Genomic DNA, 19,396 nt, shown 5'->3' on the forward strand with positions numbered 1-19,396 from the left:
TGCAAAGACAATTACACAGTTTTTAACTGACCACAACTTATCAGACCCCTGGAGGTTTCTAAACCCAAACTCAAGAACATATTCCTTCTACTCACTAGTGCATCATTGCTACTCAAGAATTGATTATTTCTTTATAGATAATAATTTCTTGCTGACAATTAAATCTTGCAAGTATGACGCTATTGTTATTTCCGACCATGCCCCTCTGATCTTGGAGCTAAAATCGTTATGCCCTATTTACTCATCTCGCAGATGGTGTCTTATCCAACTTCTCTTAGCAGACGAGAACTGTACAGAATTTATATCCAAACAAATCCGTTTCTTGCTAGAGACAAATACATCCTGCAGAGGTCTCTGCAGGAATACTCAGGGAAACTCCAAAGGCCTTCTTAAAATGACAGATTATTTCATATCTTTCCTACAGAAGTAAGTTAGAAACCAAGAAGGTATCAGAGTTAACCAGCAAAATTACTAGAATAGATCAAGAACATGCCAGGTGTCCAAGTGAGGCTCTTCATAGGAAAAGGCAGGCTCTGCATTCAGAGCTCAACCTCTTAACAACCAAAGAAACTGAACAACTAATTTTTAAATCAAGACATTATTACTATGAACATGGATAGAAAGCTAATAAGCTCTTAGCTCAACAAATTCACAAGCAAGAAGTTTGCAATGCAATCCCAGGGATCCCCAACACGAATGGAGATAAAATCATTGACCATAAAAATATAATGCACACATTTAGGGTCTACTATAAATCCTTATATTCTATTGAGCTTAAAGAAGACAACACACAATCTTATGCATTTCTGGATGCATTACAGATACCACAAATAGATACTGTTAGTGCAAAGGAATTGGATAAACCTCTGGCACTATCAGAAATACTAGATGCTATAAAGTCACTTCAGAGTGGGAAAGCAGCAGACCCTGATGGCTACCCTGTCGAATTTTATAAGAAATTCTCCACTCCCTCTTATTAGCAACACTTACAGAAACTAGAGACAATCAAATTCTACCTCAAACGTTTCGCCAAGCATTAATCACTGTCTTTCCTAAACAAAATAAGAACTTATTACAGTCAACCCTCGTTTATCGCGGTTAATCCGTTCCAGACTCTGCCGCGATAAATGAATTTCCGCGAAGTAGAAACCATATGTTTGTATGGTTATTTTTATATATTTTAAGCCCTTATAAACTCTCCCACACTGTTAACATTATTAGAGCCCTCTAGACATGAAATAACACCCTTTAGTCAAACGTTTAAACTGTGCTTCATTACAAGACAAAGATGGCAGTTCTTTCTCACAATTAAAAGAATGCAAACATATCTTATCTTCAAAGGAGCATCGTGAAGAGCAGATAATGTCAGAGAGAGCGCTCGCTAAGAAAAGCAAACAAAAAATCAATACATACTTTTAAGTATACAGAAGCACCGCGATAAAGCGGCATTTTGTAGAGGAGCGTCCTATCTTCTAGGCAAACAGCCACTGTGTAAACAGCCCCCTCTGCTCACACCCCCTCCATCAGGCAGAGAGAGTGAAGGAGACAGAGAGAAGCAAACAAAACAAGCGCCACACGGGAAGCATATCTTTTAGCATTGAGGAGTTTTAGTTAATATGTAATACATGCTCTGATTGGGTAGCTTCTAAGCCATCCGCCAATAGCGTCCCTTGTATGAAATCAACTGGGCAATCAAACTGAGGAAGCATGTAACCTAAATTAAAAGACCCATTGTCCGCAGAAAGCGGCGAACCAGCGAAAAATCCGTGATATATATTTAGATGTGCTTACATTTAAAATCCGCGATAGAGTGAAGCCGTGAAAGTCGAAGCGCGATATAGCGAGGGATTACTGTACAATGTGCATCATACAGACCAGTTTCACTTCTAAATAATGGTGTTAAGATACTCTAGTCCTAGCTAGAAGAATGGAGAAAGTGTTGCCTTCAGTAATATCACAAGATCAAACTGGATTTATTAAAGGCCGACACTTAGCTTCCAATCTTTGATGCCTGTTTAAATGTAATATATTCACCTGCAAAGTCAAACACCCCAGAGATGATATTATCGTTGCATACAGAAAAAGCATTTGATATGATTGAATGGAACTACCTTTTCACTACATTAGAGAAATTTGGGTTTGGCCTGAATATTTACGCATGGATCAAACTACTGTATACCAATCAAGAAGTTTCAGTTTGTATTAACAACATTAATTCAGACTATTTTAAACTAGAATGTGGTACCAGACAAGGATGCCCCTTGTCACCACTACTTTTTGCAATCACCATTGAACCACTGGCAGTTCACTGTTGAAATGCTTATCAGATAAAGGGGATTATCAGAGAAGGACTTGAACATAAAATTTCTCTATATGCAGATGATATGGTACTGTATACATCAGATCCACAAAATAATGTGCCTGCAGTCCTAACAGCACTTACAGAATTTCAAAAGATTCTGGTCTCAGAATTAATTTAAATAAAAGTGTGCTCTTTCCAGTGAATTCTCAAGCATACAATATTCAATTGGACTCCTTCCCTTTTATAATTGCAGTTCAGTTTAAGTACCTAGGGGTAAATATCACAAGTAAACATAAAGCTCTTTATCATTAAAAATTTCTCCGTCTGTATGGAAAAAATTAAACAAGGCTTGCATAGATGGTCAAACCTTCATCTCACTCTAGCTGGAAGAATTAATGTTGTTAAGATGAATATCCTTCCTAGGCTTCTCTTTTTATTTCAAAACATTCCAATATACATAAATAAATAATTTTTTAAGCAATTAGATTCAACTATAACTTCATTTATTTAGAACATAGAACATCCACGTATCCAAAGAGTGACCCTACAAAGACCTAAGGCAGAAGGTGGCATGGCTCTACCTAACTTTCAGTTTTATTACTGGGCAGCAAACATACAAGCTATAAAAACATGGACACAAAAAGATGAACATACACAGGCCTGGTGCGCAATAGAAATAAAATCCTGCAGTACTTCTTTATATTCCCTGCTTTGTGTCCCCATAAATGCAAGTTATTGCCAATATACTAATAACCCAATTATGCTTCACTCACTTAGAATATTGAACATACGTAGGAAGCATTGTAAGATGGAGAATCTTTTACCTGTGGCACCTCTGCATGAGAACCACCTTTTTCAACTCTCACAAACATATGCAGTTTTTAATATTTGAAAAACATTTGGGATTAAATTACCTTAATCTTTATATAGACAACATCTTTGCATCCTATTAACAATTACATTCCAAATTTAACTTTCCAGCAACACATTTATTTCAGTATATTTAAATTAGAAACTTTGTTAAACAGAACCTGCCCAAATTTCCTCATCTCCCACCTTCCTCTATGCTGGATAAAGTATTGCTCAGTTTTAAGGACTCAGACAGCATTTCTGCAATATATAAAATGATTTTACAGTCCCTCCCTTTCAAAGATCCAAGAGGACAGTGGGAAAAGGATCTCTCACTCAACATATCAGAAAAGGAGTGGAAGGTAACAATGCAGAGAATTCACTCGAGCTCCATATGTGCAAAGCAGACAATTATTCAACTCAGAATTATATATCGAGCACATCTGTCTCATCTAAAACTCGCCAAAATGTTTCCAGGCAAGATCCAACCTGTGAATGCTGCAGATAAGTTCCAGTCTCACTGGGTCACATGTTTTGGGCCTGCGCCAAATTAACATCATTCTGGACAAAAAATTTTAAGTGCCTTTCAGACATCCTTAGTGTCACAATCCCTCCTAACCCATTAACAGCTGCGTTTGGTGTTCTTCCAGATGGGCTTAAAGTGGAGAAGGACAAACAAACTGTGATTGCCTTCACTACACCGTTGGCACGCAGACTTATCTTACTAAACAGGAAGAATCCTAACTCTCTTCTCTTTTAAGTTAGATGGGAAATTGATGTTTTATATTGGGGTACTCAAAGTTTTTGAATACCGGTCCACATTCAGTTCACCACGAACCATCGGGGTCTGCTATAGCCAGGTAGGACTGTAGGTGTACGTCTGTACGAGGCTAGTAATAGATTCAACGCAAATGATGAAATTTTTACAGAAGACCAAGACATGCACAAAACATGGTAAAAATTCAAAAAAGTCACATGACTACTTGCAATTCACACACCAATTACAACAGTTGGTACGTAAATGATTTTCACTCAGTGTGAAGTGTGAAACTGTTGTTTCGATTTCATAATGGCAGCATAGTTCGGTGAGTAAGCAGTCAGTGCAATTCTCATTGCATTCCTGAGGTTCTGGTCGGTAATTACACTTCGATGTTTCGTCTTGATAATGTTCATAGTGGAGTACGCACACTCACAAGAATATGTTGAACCAAACATAGTGAGCACAGAAATCGCCAGTTTCTTTGCAGCAGGATACTGAGAATCTGGAACAAACTTTGACCAAAAAATTGTTATGCCGACTCAATTTTGCTTTCAAAACGTGAGAAGCTTGCAAATCGGCTGCTTCCATTTGCAACAGTGACGGGTTTGAGTTCGGAAAAATTGAGGCAGCCACAGATGTCCATTCACTGTCAGGCTGGACAATGAAAGGATCAGCAACAAACAAAAACACAGGCTTCTGTTTTCTGAAACCCTTAAAACGTTCATCAAACTCGACCTTCAAATGATGTAGAAATGTGGAAATCAACTGAAAACATGCCTGTTGATCAGCTGTCATGCAGCTCTTCAGGTTTGGGAAATGCAGCATCTTGCCACCTTCCAAGTCATTGATGAAAATGCTCAGTTTTGTTTCAAAGGCACAACATTTTTCTTGCAATTCGACAACAGTTTTGTCTGCACCCTGAAGTGACAAATTCAGTGCATTTGTATGTCCCATAATATCAACAAGAAATGCCAGCAGTGTGACCTTGTCACTGTCTTGCAGCTTTCTCTGTATTCAAGGACTGCAGGAAGTCAGCTACATCTTCACGGAGATTCCAGAACCTTTCCAACACACGGCCCTTGCTTAACCATCTGACATCATTGTGAAGCAGCAAATCTCCAAATTCTGCAGACGTCTCTTCAAGAAAAGAATGAAACAGACAATGCTGGAGAGACAATTACATCGTAAAAAAATTCACTAATTTCACAAGAGTAGACATCACTTCCGCCAGTTCGTCACAAAGTTTTGAACAGAGGGCCGACTGATGAATGATGCAGTGATATGCAACAAGGTTGGGCTGAAGTGCCTTCATACGAGTGACAAGTCCTCTATCTTTACCAGTCATTGCTGGTGCCTCGTCTGTTGTAAGGGAAACCACTTTTGTTACATCCAATCCAGCTGTGTGCATAAACTGCGATAATGCTGAAAACACATCCTCACCGCGGATCTGTTTTGCTAGCGGTAGTAATGTCAGAAACTCTTCAACAAAATTATGGCCATCAAAAAATCTTGTGAACACACAGAGCTGAGACATGTCAGTTTTATCAGTAGATTCTTTGCATGCAAGAGCAAACAATTCAGCCTTTTTAAGATCTGATATTAACTGACCACCGACATTGTCAGAAAGGTCATCTGTATGACGACTAACAGTACTGTCTGATAATGGTGTCTGCTGAATCAGTTCAACACACTTTTTGCCGCTAAACAGAACCGAAGAAGCAGACATCATACATTCTTTAACAACCTCTGAATCAGTAAATGCTTTCTTATGTCTGCCAAGAACCCAAACAATGTGTAGCGAAGCTTCTGTAACATTTGATTGTGTGGTGGTCGCTTTCGTCATCGGGGATGAACTCGCTAGCAACAACGACTTAAGGGCGTCGATCTTATGCGAACGGAGCTCTGACTTTGGCGGATAATTCGCATTGTAGTACTTGCCGTGTTTCGTCTAAAAATGTCGTTTTACATTGCCGCTTTTAATCACACTTACCGTTTCCTGGCAATTTTATAGACCAAACTGCTTGTAAAAAAGACAAAAAAATGCCAGTAGACCAAATGCAAATTTTATATGCCAAACAGCTTTCAAAAATACCAGATTTCAGTTATTTGGCATAAAAAATTCCATTTGGCAACCCTGCTACAGAGTAAATAATAAAACAACAATAATTTTGGTGCTTTTATATTCGGACTTTTGACTTACGCAGAAGACAGTCTCGGTCCGCCAAAAATGTCTTGGAGGTCCGGATTGTGGACCGCGGTCTGCCGTTTGAGTACCCCTATTTTATATTATTCGAAATTGGAAAAAATCTAATTCTCACTTAGAGGATCTGTGCAGAACTTTTTCAAAACCTGGCAGGTAATCAATTATATTTTAGAATAAGCTCTTAAAGCACTGAGGAAGAAGATTCTCTTCCCATTTCTTTTTCTTCTCCATTTATCTTTATCCACTTATTAAACTCATCAATTTATTTATTTTTACTAGCTTTAAGTTTTATTTCGTTGGCCATGATCTCTTTCTCAGGGGTGGGAGTTGATTTGTTTTCAATCCTATTTTTTGTAAAAATTGATCTAGGTGTATGGAATGATTACAATAAAATCAATAAAATAAAAAAATAAATAAAAATAAAATAAATAAATAGTTAAACTTTACATCTGACATGAGGTGGCACTATTTTAACAGTAGGTTAAACTACTAAGTGTTCTTGCTATTTAATCACTCGTTCCAGTTGATTTAAAGTGTGTAGTTCTTTAACTGTGTCTTTTCTTTTAAGAATATAAGCACAGGATTTTAGATTAACAAATGCAACTAGTGTTAAAATGACATAAAGTAAGTTAGATAACTTAATTCATACAACGATACTGGTTTCTTTGTTTTGTAGGTATGGAGATGGGTACATCATGATTGGATTTTCTCAAGGCTACTTTGTTGTCATTTCTACCCATATTCGTGAAATTGGTCAAGAACTCTTTCAAGCACACAATCATAAAGACAGCCTTACAAGCATTGCCATTTCACAGTCCCTCAACAAAGCAGCATCTTGTGGTGATAACTCGTAAGTTTGTAGAATTTCAGCAAAATGCAGTTTAATATTGTCATTGCAATAGTGCACAGTCATTATATTCTTAAACTCGGGCTGATTTTGTCTTTTTAACATTTGTATGACTGTTGTGTTGTCTTTGTTATAATTTTTAGTTTTCATCAAAACATAATTATCATATTTGCTTGCTATATTTTAACTAGTAATTTTTTTTGTACTTTTATTTTATTTACAGTATAAAAATCCATGACTTATCTGAGCTGAAGGAAATGTATGCAATAATCAATCTAGATGATGAAACCAAAGGTAATCGGCTTTTCTAGGGAATTTTAATTTCTAACTAAATAGAAAATGTTGCCAGTCCACTCTTTGATCTTGAAAGTATAAATCTGCTGCATGCTTTGAAGATCTCACTAGAGGGTTTTCTCCCTAAAATCTATCAGAGCTAGGATTTTTATTGTAAAGATAAGAAACGGTGCATTTATGGAGCAGTACAATATTAATCTGTTTGTACTTTTTACAGTTAAATATTTTATAAATAGCATTGATTATGCACTGTGTTAATTTTACTGGTTAATTTTTGAATAACTATAAAATATTTTGAATGCTGGTTTTATTAATCTTGTAAATAATGTTAATCTTTTTTTGGTACCTTTGTATGTATACTTAAACCCAAAATAATTGACGAGATGTGAAGTAAACCTAGATTTCTCTTTTAGCCTAAAGCTGTAGGGCAGAAACATTTTCAGGAGGTGATAACATATAATCAAATAATGGAAAAATGACAATCCGGCTGTGTCAAAGCTCAGGCATAAAATGTACAGGGTGCAATCTAATGAAACTGTTATAAATCTAGAAATTGTTTTGGAACATTAGTTGAAAAAAAATGTAGTTAATGCTCTTTCCCCAAAGCACCCATTGCTTCTTTAGTCCATCCATCCAATTTATGAATTCACATTTTCCAATACTTGCTCGATGAATTGCACTCACATCATCAGGCACAAGGTAGTGTCCACTTCGTCACAGGGCTCATCTGCATAACCTCACTCCCTTTTTATATAATACCCTTCTCAAAAGATCTTCTCAGACCTCTGTCCTAACTGTATATTTGAAAAAGATTATTCATAATGTAGAATTGGTGGTGTAACTACAGTATAAGAGAATACACAATATAGAAAGACACTAACTAGAAATTTGCAAGGTGCCAAAGTATTAATGTCAGCACATGAGATGAGATTAGCAGAGGGTAACATGAACTGTTAGTAGCATTTCATGTCATGCCAGTGCAAAGACAACAACACTGCTGGGGTGCTGTGCTGTCTGGACATCTGGAATGCATCAGAAGGCCAACAATTAGAAGCCCAAATATTAAAGACAGAGAAGTTTGACCTGGGCAGATGCATGTAATGTTCCTTCTGAACAGTAGGGGGCATATTTTCCCAGGAGCTCTCCCTAAAATAAGCAGGCAACTAAAAGCCTACCTGGGAGATTCCAGAATGTGCTCTTCTGCTGAGGAGAAGAGAGGTTGTGGTTTAGGGCCGTATTAGCTCCCAAGTAATGTAAAATATTTTTACTTTATCCAACAATCGGTCTTCATAATGATAATAGCTTGTCTTAAAGAAAGATGTATTTTGTACAGTGCTTTTTTTTTGAAAGATATGATCAAAATAACAATGCTGATAGCGAAAACATTATGTATAATAAAGATAGCTTGCTACCTTAGTCTTGCAATATTCCCCATATTACTTATGTATTTATTAACCTAAAAGTGTATATTATAATGGAACAATCATCATGTAATTTGTGCATATAATAGCACTACCTTATGTTCTACATAACCAAATTCATGCAAGTAGCTTAAATTTTGGAGTCGTTGATAAAATATAAAAAAATTGAAAGACAAATATCACTATGCTAACAATCAATAAAGAAGAAAAATAAAGCAAAAAAAGACAGTCACACTACACATAAATTAAAATCTAAGGTCTCTTCTCTCAAATGCAAGTTTACAGCTGATTTGGTCTTTTTTGGCAATTTTCACATTGCATGCATGCATTATTATAGCTACAGTAACGTCAAAGTTAAAGCTGAATATATGTCTGGAAAAAAAAGTTTACCAAAAAAATAAAAAGCGTGGAGTGCTGTAGTTTATGCTCTTTTTTTTTTTTTACTTCACATTTACAGAAGGCAAACTGGATATATGAGCTTCTAAACTTTTCTCCTATGTCCAAAAGTTTAAATCTCAAATACTCAAAATTAAAAAGCTTTGTCATCATAGATTTGGATATCATAAACTCACAAGCGCTGTTAATACTGTACATGCTTGCTTTGCACATACCTATTGCGACCATGAACTGGATGAAAGCATGTTTGGTAATGTTATGTTATGTTACTGATTCAATAACATTATACCATTTATATGTTTTCCAGGTCTACATTACTTGTCATGGACGGATGATGGACAGTTGCTTGCTGTTTCTACAATGAGAGGGACACTTCATGTTTTCTTAACAAAACTTCCCATTTTAGGAGACACCTGTGGAACACGTTTGGCATATCTCACGTCACTGCTGGAAGTTACTGTCGCCAATAATGTTGATGGGGTATAAATTATTTTAATATTGCTACACAGTAAAAAGAGTCTCCAAACTAAGGACCCTGTGAAATTTAAGAATTTGAGCAGAATTAATTTTATTTAATAGTATTTTATTATTATTATTATTATTATATGTTTGCTTTCTTAATTTTTCTGTACTAACTTCTAATGCCAAGGGCATGTTTTAAATGCAATGCTTTAAATACAATTTTTATTTATTTATTTGTTTGTTTGTTTTTTGTTTTTTTTTGTAGGATCTTCCAATTACAGTATCAGTAGAGGTAGAGCCTAATTTCATTGCTGTTGGCCCTTACCATATTACTGTTGGAATGAACAACCGGGCCTGGTTCTATGGCATTGGTGAAAAGGGTATGTAACAATCAAATGGGTGGCTTTAGGATATAGAGCCACCTGTTTAATTTTGCAGTATCCGTGAACATAACTAAGATATTTATTTGTTTGAAATAACAAAATATATATATATATATATATATATATATATATATATATATTGTGGTACCCGGTCGGGCTGGAGCCCGGCCGAGACGCCCAGGAGGACCGGAGGAGGGCTGGTGCTTCCTCCAGACCGTGAGGGGGTGTCCACCCTGGTTGTGTTGGGGGCCTCGGGTAAAGGCCCTGTAGGGACCCGTGGCCACCGCCAGGCGGCACCCTGGTGCCAGTAGAAGTCTGGAGCCCAGGGAAGACAGGGGACACCCGGAGGGCTTCTGGGTGCGCAGCCGGCATTTCCGCCACACTGGGGCGTGTCTTCAGAGGAATGCCGGGAAGCAGCTGGAGCCCATCCGGGTTCCTATTTAAGGGGCCGCCTCCATCCAGTCATTGGTGGATGTCGGGTGGAAGCAGACAGAGCTGGAGAAAGGACTGGAGGCGGCCAGGAGAGAGGCATGGAGACTGTGAGGCCTGGACTTTGGGGAACGGTGCAAGAGGCACTGGGGAGTGCAAGTGACCAGCTTGTAAATAGTTATTGTAAATAAACAGTGTGTTGGGTGAAACAACGATGTCCGTCTGTGTGTGTCCGGGCCAGCGTCCACAATATACACTCACCTAAAGGATTATTAGGAACACCTATTCAATTTCTCATTAATGCAATTATCTAATCAACCAATCACATGGCAGTTGCTTCAATGCATTTAGGGTGTGGTCCTGGTCAAGACAATCTCCTGAACTCTAAACTGAATGTCAGAATGGGAAAGAAAGGTGATTTAAGCAATTTTGAGCGTGGCATGGTTGTTGGTGCCAGACGGACCGGTCTGAGTATTTCACAATCTGCTCAGTTACTGGGATTTTCACGCACAACCATTTCTAGGGTTTACAAAGAATGGTGTGAAAAGGGAAAAACATCCAGTATGCGGCAGTCCTGTGGGCGAAAATGCCTTGTTGATGCTAGACGTCAGAGGAGAATGGGCCGACTGATTCAAGCTGATAGAAGAGCAACTTTGACTGAAATAACCACTTGTTAAAACCGAGGTATGCAGCAAAGCATTTGTGAAGCCACAATACGCACAACCTTGAGGCGGATGGGCTACAATAGCAGAAGACCCCACCGGGTACCACTCATCTCCACTACAAATAGGAAAAAGAGGCTACAATTTGCACAAGCTCACCAAAATTGGACTGTTGAAGACTGGAAAAATGTTGCCTGGTCTGATGAGTCTCGATTTCTGTTGAATGGTATGGTAGAGTCAGAATTTGGCGTAAACAGAATGAGAACATGGATCCATCATGCCTTCTTACCACTGTGCAGGCTGGTGGTGGTGGTGTAATGGTGTGGGGGATGTTTTCTTGGCACACTTTAGGCCCCTTAGTGCCAATTGGGCATCGTTTAAATGCCATGGGCTACCTGAGCATTGTTTCTGACCATGTCCATCCCTTCATGACCACCATGTACCCATCCTCTGATGGCTACTTCCAGCAGGATAATGCACCATGTCACAAAGCTCGAATCATTTCAAATTGGTTTCTTGAACATGACAATGAGTTCACTGTACTAAAATGGCCCCCACAGTCACCAGATCTCAACCCAATAGAGCATCTTTGGGATGTGGTGGAACGGAGCTTCGTGCCGTGGATGTGCATCCGACAAATCTCCATCAACTGGAAGATGCTATCCTATCAATATGGGCCAACATTTCTAAAGAATGCTTTCAGCACCTTGTTGAATCAATGCCACGTAGAATTAAGGCAGTTCTGAAGGCGAAAGGGGGTCAAACACCGTATTACTATGGTGTTCCTAATAATCCTTTAGGTGAGTGTGTATGTATGTGTGTATGTATATATATATATATATATATATATATATATATATATATATATATATATATATATATATATATATATATATATATATATATATATATATATATATATATATATATATATATATATACATATACATACATACATACACACACACACACACACACACACACACACACACACACTGGGAATTGCAAGATGTTCTCATAAATTAGGAGATATTATACAGTATGTTAGAGGTAAATTAAATTTGAAATATTTGGTTCCCATACTACAAGAACAACACCACCAGAGAAGTTATACAAAGATTTTCTAAACTAACTGCAAAGCTACTGAGTATGAGATATAAAAAAAACTTTAGAAAAATAAATAGTTTTACGATACATAAAGTATGGAAATAATGATGAGTAAAGTCATTTTAGAATACATTACATGATGTGCAGAACTGATGTCGCTGAAAACAGCGTCCTTATGATGTGCTACTGTTGTTTTAAAGTCATTTTAGTAATGCTGCTTGAACAGAGATTGATTTTGACAAATCAAATTTGCATTTGTTTCCTATTGAGGTTTCACCAAGGTTTTTTTTTTATTTCTAAGAAATTCCTTAATATCTGTATTCTCTGCTGTACTCTAGCTTTAAATACTTACATTTCTTTTGCCATTTTCTGTAAAGTTTGCTCCCTTGTTTCTCTCCAAATGCTCATTAGAAATGACAAATGTACACAAGATTGAATGCTAAAGGAGAGCAATGACTTCACTGCCATTTTTCACTTTACTTTTTACTACAAAGCACTTCTTATACAGTAACTAAGCAGACAAATGTATATTGCACTAAAGTAATTGTCCCCCTTTAGCATTCAGTATTTCTAATTTTTATATTACTTTTACTGTAAAATCATATGAATAATATCTTTCTAGCGCACACCTTTAACTTGGATGTCTATTGGTCATTAAATAGTCAAAGTTGTGTCATCCCTCAAAAGCAACATAGAATTCCACATGTAAAATCTTCTAGTAATGTCCTGTTTTCTATATGATGTAGAAAAAATAGCTATCACAGATAGGAAAAGATTTAATTTGTAAATAAAGCTAGGCTGGAAGAAAGAAAGAAAGAAGAGGTAGTCAAAGGTATATCTGAGTTATATTTCAAGTTTACTTTTTTGAGTATATTATACAATTAAATTATGACTTCCATAGACTAGTGACAGTAATAAAATCAAAAACAGACAAAAAAACTAATACACAGGATATGTTTAGGAAAAAGATTTACAGAACTTCGTAAACTGGCTCCAGTACAAAAGTAGATGGGCACAACACTTTTTTAGCCATTTTCCTTGGCAGTTAATGAAAAATATTAACTTGGTACTATGTTGCACTTGGTAATTTTATTAAACTGTTATTACTGAAAATTACAAATGGTTATTCTGATACTCGGTCACATGTAATTTGTCTTAATATTACAAGTGTGCAGATTCAGTTCAGTCACAGTTCTTAAATCTGTGAGGTTCAGGTTGCAGAATCAATAGACATTCACTTCCGGGCCACATTTTAGGTGTGGTTTTTATTGTTTTGGGTACAGGTCAAGTGTGCCCATGCAGAAATCTACATCAAATACAGAAAATCGATAAAGAGTAAGAAAATGTATGTAAGAAAAACATGAATGCCAGAAGACTGTATTAGTTTTATTCAACTGTACAAATAACTGGTAAATACAAATTGAAAAACATTAAAGCAAAGAGAATAATGTCAAAGAAAAAAAGATTTCCTTGATAAGCAAAAAGTAAGGAAAAATGCTCATTGCTCGGAATTTCCTCAGTAATATCTCACTAATATCTCAAAACAAAACATACACAATTTTATGTAAATTCAAAAAACGCTAGAAAAAAAAAAACTGTAATCAATGTCCTTCTGGTGCATGCAGCCATTTTAATACATCACACCTGAAATATCACAGAATGCCCACTGGAGGGCACTAAAGATCCATACATACATAAACTGAACAACCTCTGTTAAGATTAGGGTTATGGGTGGCCTTAACCTTTAATGTTATAAAGCAATTGATAATCTCATTTCACAGGGTGAAGAAATGACAGTCTGAACACAAGAATCGTATTTGATATGTCAGGCATAACATGGGCCAGATCTGAGTTAAAATTAAAAACAGATGTTTTGACAGGAACACAATGCTGAATGTTTTTAAGGCCCGGGCAGGGTAATAAGCAAAATATTTGGTCTCCAATGTTGGAATTAATTTTTTTTTAAATACTAATGTGTGGAATGATTACTTAGAAGCATTTATTTAAGGCAGTTATTATAAATGTATCTTTTTTAGTTGTGTTTTAATAATATATGTGCTCCAATTCTATTCTATATCAGACAGTCGTGTTGTAGAGTCTAATATTTTTATATAATACAGTATATGTTAAACTAGTCTATTATTTAACTTTTTGTAGTCTTTCTAGTATGTTAAGTAACACTGAGCTAATTTTTTTCACATGCAAGATAATTGTACTTTACAACTAACCTTCTGCTTACCTTTTCTGCTTTTGTTACATAATTCATATTTGTTGGTGCTCCTGATTCTCGTCATTTGCTAATACATTTTTCAAGAATATTGTTCTTTGGTTATAAAATAAAAGACTGACAGAACATCGTTATCAACTGTAAAATTGTTATTTGGTAAACTACTAGCTTTGTGTTTTCTGTTGCTGTCTCAGAACTTCTTTGACCCAGTCACTGTATTAACCCTAACGGTTTTAAAAAGAAATAGTCTTTTATCTGGTATACACGTAAACCTACCTACCCTATTAGATTTGTCAGTAAAGATTGTCTTACTTTACTTATCTGTCAGACCTTCATTTGACCACTGTTTTGTTGTGATTGACTACACTGTGCATGCATATCTATTAAATTGTACTGTCAAATATTTTTATTTACAGGTGTGAAAAAGCTTAAAGATATGGAATACCTTGGAACTGTGGCCAGTATGTGCCTTAACTCCGATTATGCAGCCGCACTCTTTGAGGGAAAGGTTCAGTTGCATATGGTGAGAAGATCAAACAAAATATGGATTTACTATTGGATTCGTTTTCATTAATACTTTAAAATAACATTCTTGTTACAGAAAACTCAAATGTTTTTGATTTCAGTACATTTTCAAATCCAGTTTTGGGTTGCAGGTGGCATGTGCTTGTCTCAGCAGCATTGAGTGCAAGATAGAAGTTAGCATGTGAAGGAACAAATATTCATAGCAAGACCTACTTACATTCACAGCTTTACACACACAGGATCAGTTTTAATCTGGGAATTGGGTAGTACAAGGAAATTCTGAATACTTAGCAATTGGTGAATGATTTGAATCGAAGAAATGGGGGAAGAATTCAGACATTTAAGTATTGTACTTTTTTACGTCACTAAATATCATTGATATGCTTGGGATAAATATCATGATTTCTTTGCCTGTTTTACAGCATATATATTTATAGATACAGTATGTAGAACTTGAATAATCCCCAAAGGGAAATTCACTTTTGTTAAACAAGATCCATTGACTCTACAGTCTTACAGATGGGACATCAAAAATATTAGTACTTATGCACAGCTCTCCATAAAAATGCTTTGTCAATGGTTACGATAAGCTTTTGGGTTTATTTTACTGTTCACATTGATACAGCAAAGAAAATTCATATGAAACATGTATTTTGTAAGGAGTGCCTTTTTAAAACCAGCTATTCCAGCGCAATACAAAAAAGGACGGTCTCTTCAGCTTCAATTGAGCGATGAATTTGAATATTGATTATATTGAATCTACAATTCTCAAAGAGAAGGTGGTAAAGCAAAAATATTGGAAACTGAATATTGAAAACAAAAGTTTGATCATTTATTGTAAAAACAGTGCATTAATGGTCTACCCATATTATTAAAATGGAGTTTCAAACCTGGTGAAAAAATGGGGAGAGGCTTTCAGAAAACTCCAGAAGGGCAGACTGGAAACTTCTCTGTCAAGCCCAGATGAGGCTCACCCAGTCTGGCTAACTCCCAACTACAAAAACTACTGGATTAAAATGAAGAACTGGTTTAATGTTTCAAAAATGTCTCACAATGAGGTGAAACTGAGGAAAATCCAGCTTGCGACCAAAAGGCATCAAGAATGCTTTATAAATGAAAACTATTGTTAAAGGAGACAAAAACACACAACCCTGTATATTATGGAACCAAATGACAATCATGATTTAACATTGGGAATGTCTACACAGATGTGAGTCAAACATTAGAGACTTGTGAAAGATGGCGAGGGTTTGCCAGTTATAAATGCAGTAAGGTGGAAGAGGTAAATCTGGGTAAGGCAGCGCCTACCTTTGGTTAGGGATGGAATTACAAATTGTTAAGCTCTAAATATTTCTCTTAGGCATGCGTGTGTGACACTACAGGTGCTGGTCATAAAATTAGAATATCATGACAAAGTTGATTTATTTCAGTAATTCCATTCAAAAAGTGAAACTTGTGTATTAGATTCATTCACCTGAGCAGTGCCACAGACTGATCAACTCCATGCCACGCCGCATTGCTGCAGTAATCCATGCCAAAGGAGCCCCAACTAAATACTGAGTGCTGTACATGCTCATACTTTTCATGTTCATACCTTTCAGTTGGCCAACATTTCTAAAAATCCTTTTTTTGCATTGGTCTTAATTGATATTCTAATTTTCCAAGATACTGAATTTGGGACTTTCATTAGTTGTCAGTTATAATCATCAAAATTAAAAGAAATCAACATTTGAAATACATCAGTCTGTGTGTAATGAATGAATCTAATATACAAGTTTCACTTTTTGAATGGAATTACTGAAATAAATCAACCTTGTCATGATATTCTAATTTTATGACCAGCACCTGTATTTATTTAAACACAAAATAAATAACAAACAGTGTTCAAAAGAATAGAAGGGAGTTGTCAAAAAGGCAAGTCCCAATTCACTATCGAGAAATTGAAATCCAAAAATAATGAAAGAACTGGCAAAAAGCAAAAAAATGACAATACTTACAAATCTCCAATGATTTCAATGAAATTGCTGTCCAAGCTCCAAGTCAGAGGCCAGGCACAGAACTGGCGAGGTCATGGTGTCCCTGAGTCACCCACAAAGCTGACAGAAAACTAAGACATTTAAATAAATGGTACATAATTACAAACATAACAGAAGTACATAAAAATATGAAAAATGATCACTCAGAAACAATAGACCATAATATATACGTAAATTCAGACTGTAATATAGCAATGCCTGATGGCAACATACAGTTATGTAGCTCCAAGAATTTTAAACACACATTTGCATTTATTCAAAAATATTTTATATATAAAACATTCTAATCCTTATTATTGGTTGATCAGCTTACACACAGGAGGGTTTATGTCACAAAGCTTCCAGAGATAAATTTAAGTGATGTTACTGTGTGTATGTTATGTACTATAATAAAGTATTCTGCTGGAGAGTGCTGAAATACTTAAAATTCATTTCCACATTTAAATGAGGTTTAAGTTGTATGAACTGAGTGAAGGGTTTTTCTTACTTGGTTCATTGACACATTTTTTCATAACGTTTAGTATAAGGGAGAGTTACATATTATACAATTAGTTTGTAGTCCTTAATTTAGCAATATTGTGATTTCTTCTAATATATTTAAGTTAAAAATCAAAACGTTTTAGCAATTTCATGTGTCTTACTTGTAATTATTTTTCGAACTTTCATTACTGATGCATTTTATACCCTGACTAGCCAAAGCCCGTAGCATACGGCGGTGTAAGAATAGGAACGGAAAACGGTGAGAAAGGAATTCAGTATAACAAAGGCTTAGGAAAACACCATCGCAGTATAACGAAAATAGCAAGAAGCGAAACCAATGCCAATGGTCAAGAGAGTACCTTCCTGTAGCAGGCTATGGAAAACATAGACATATATAGATAGACACCGCATTCACTGTGTTGCCCAGTCGACACGATAAGTCAGCGCGTCCGCCCTATTGCGAGTGGTAAAAGTGCCATTTAAACTAATGCAGGTAGACATGGAAACCGGGTTTTCTGATGAATAAAACAATAACGTTTTAAACGGTATCATTTACATACAACAGATTTTGGTGAATCGTTTACATGCAATTATTTATATCCATTTATACACTAAATGCATGCGTATCCCATGGTCTTAGAGTTGGTGGGCGGGGCTCTCTGTCTTGCGTGCACTCTCTGACTTGCTTGCCCTTAGTTAAAGTTGGTGGGCGGGGCTCTGTGAGTTGGCGATCGTGGCCCTCTCTGTCTTGCTTGCGGTGTAAAGTCAATGTGGCTCAGAGGTGCATGTGGACTTTTGCACAGACAAAAGCGACTGAGGCTGTGTTTGGTGAGTTGTTGCGTGCCTTGAGAGCGACGCTGGACTCGGGAGGACAGTTACAGTTGGCGTGCGTGGCTCTGTCGTGCATAACCCATGACGCAGTAGGAGTGTTAGAGTTGGCGGGCGGAGCTCTGTCGAGCATATCCCATGGTCTTAGAGGTGTTGGGCGGGGCTCTGTCTTGCTTGCGCTCAGTGTTTTGCATGCCCTTAGTGAATTATATATATAGATGTGTAAGAGAATATAAACTCACTCCACGTCCTTTGTAGAGCAGAATCCATTATCCATGAATTTGTCCATTCCCTTGCCATGCTTGCTCTGTCATTTTTTAGTCTCATATGAAACAAGCATTAATCCAAGAATCCACCCAGTATATCATTATCTGACTGGACACATGAAGGTCGCAACTGTATATCTGCTGTTACTGCAGCAGTTTAGAATTAGCAGGGAGCAGACTGAATGTAAAGTGCAAATGCTTGCTGAAAATCTAGTGCCTGTCCCAGCCGCAGCAGACCCATAACAGGAAGCCAGGAACCAGTCCTGGGCTGGGTTTCAGTTCTCAACACGTACTACCACAATCATTCATTCTTGGCCCCACCCCATTTTAATACACTGCATGTGTAATCATATTAAACATATGCCATTAAGCACTATAAAGAAGACAACTCAAGGATAGAGAATACATTTTTACATCTTGCACACAGAAGTTAAACATTTACTTTTAGCATTAGTTTTCCAAAGACTTTTACTTAAAGGTATGACCTTTATAGGTTATGGAAGTCATCAAGCCTCACTTTTTCAAAATACATTTTGAGTTTTTTCTGTACATGCAATATTAGATGCAGCTTTTGGAAAATGGTTATGTTTATTTTTAAACTTGTCTGCTTGATTGTCATTATTAAATTTTTTGAAGAATGATTAGCCCCTGAGGGTTAAAATAATGCCTTGTCTATGGATTTAACCATAAAAATGTTTAATTTCAGATTGAGAGTGAAAATTCAGAAACTCAGGAGGAGCGAGAAACCAGACTGTTCCCAGGGCGAGATGATAAGTGTCGAATTCTCTGCCATGCATTAACTGCAGACTTCCTTTTTTATGGAACTGATGTAAGTTTTTTTTTTTTTACACTGAGCTACAATAAGAGGATTGAAGATGTTAGTTTTTTTGTCTTATTAGACTGAAATGCATTTGGAGCA

The 19,396-nt window shown here is 36.5% G+C and overlaps 1 protein-coding gene across 1 annotated transcript in view; it reads left to right on the plus strand.

Annotated features, from left to right (window-relative positions):
* Positions 1-19,396, plus strand: part of wdr19 (WD repeat domain 19) — a 93,370-nt gene that overhangs the window by 19,736 nt on the left and 54,238 nt on the right. The window contains exons 9-14 of the mRNA XM_039751306.1: positions 6,791-6,964; positions 7,185-7,255; positions 9,380-9,552; positions 9,800-9,914; positions 14,759-14,865; positions 19,184-19,306. Coding sequence (XP_039607240.1) covers positions 6,791-6,964; positions 7,185-7,255; positions 9,380-9,552; positions 9,800-9,914; positions 14,759-14,865; positions 19,184-19,306 — 763 coding nt within the window. The remainder of the gene's footprint in view (positions 1-6,790; positions 6,965-7,184; positions 7,256-9,379; positions 9,553-9,799; positions 9,915-14,758; positions 14,866-19,183; positions 19,307-19,396) is intronic.

This window comes from Polypterus senegalus, chromosome 4, assembly GCF_016835505.1.
Source record: "Polypterus senegalus isolate Bchr_013 chromosome 4, ASM1683550v1, whole genome shotgun sequence".
NCBI lineage: Eukaryota > Metazoa > Chordata > Cladistia > Polypteriformes > Polypteridae > Polypterus > Polypterus senegalus.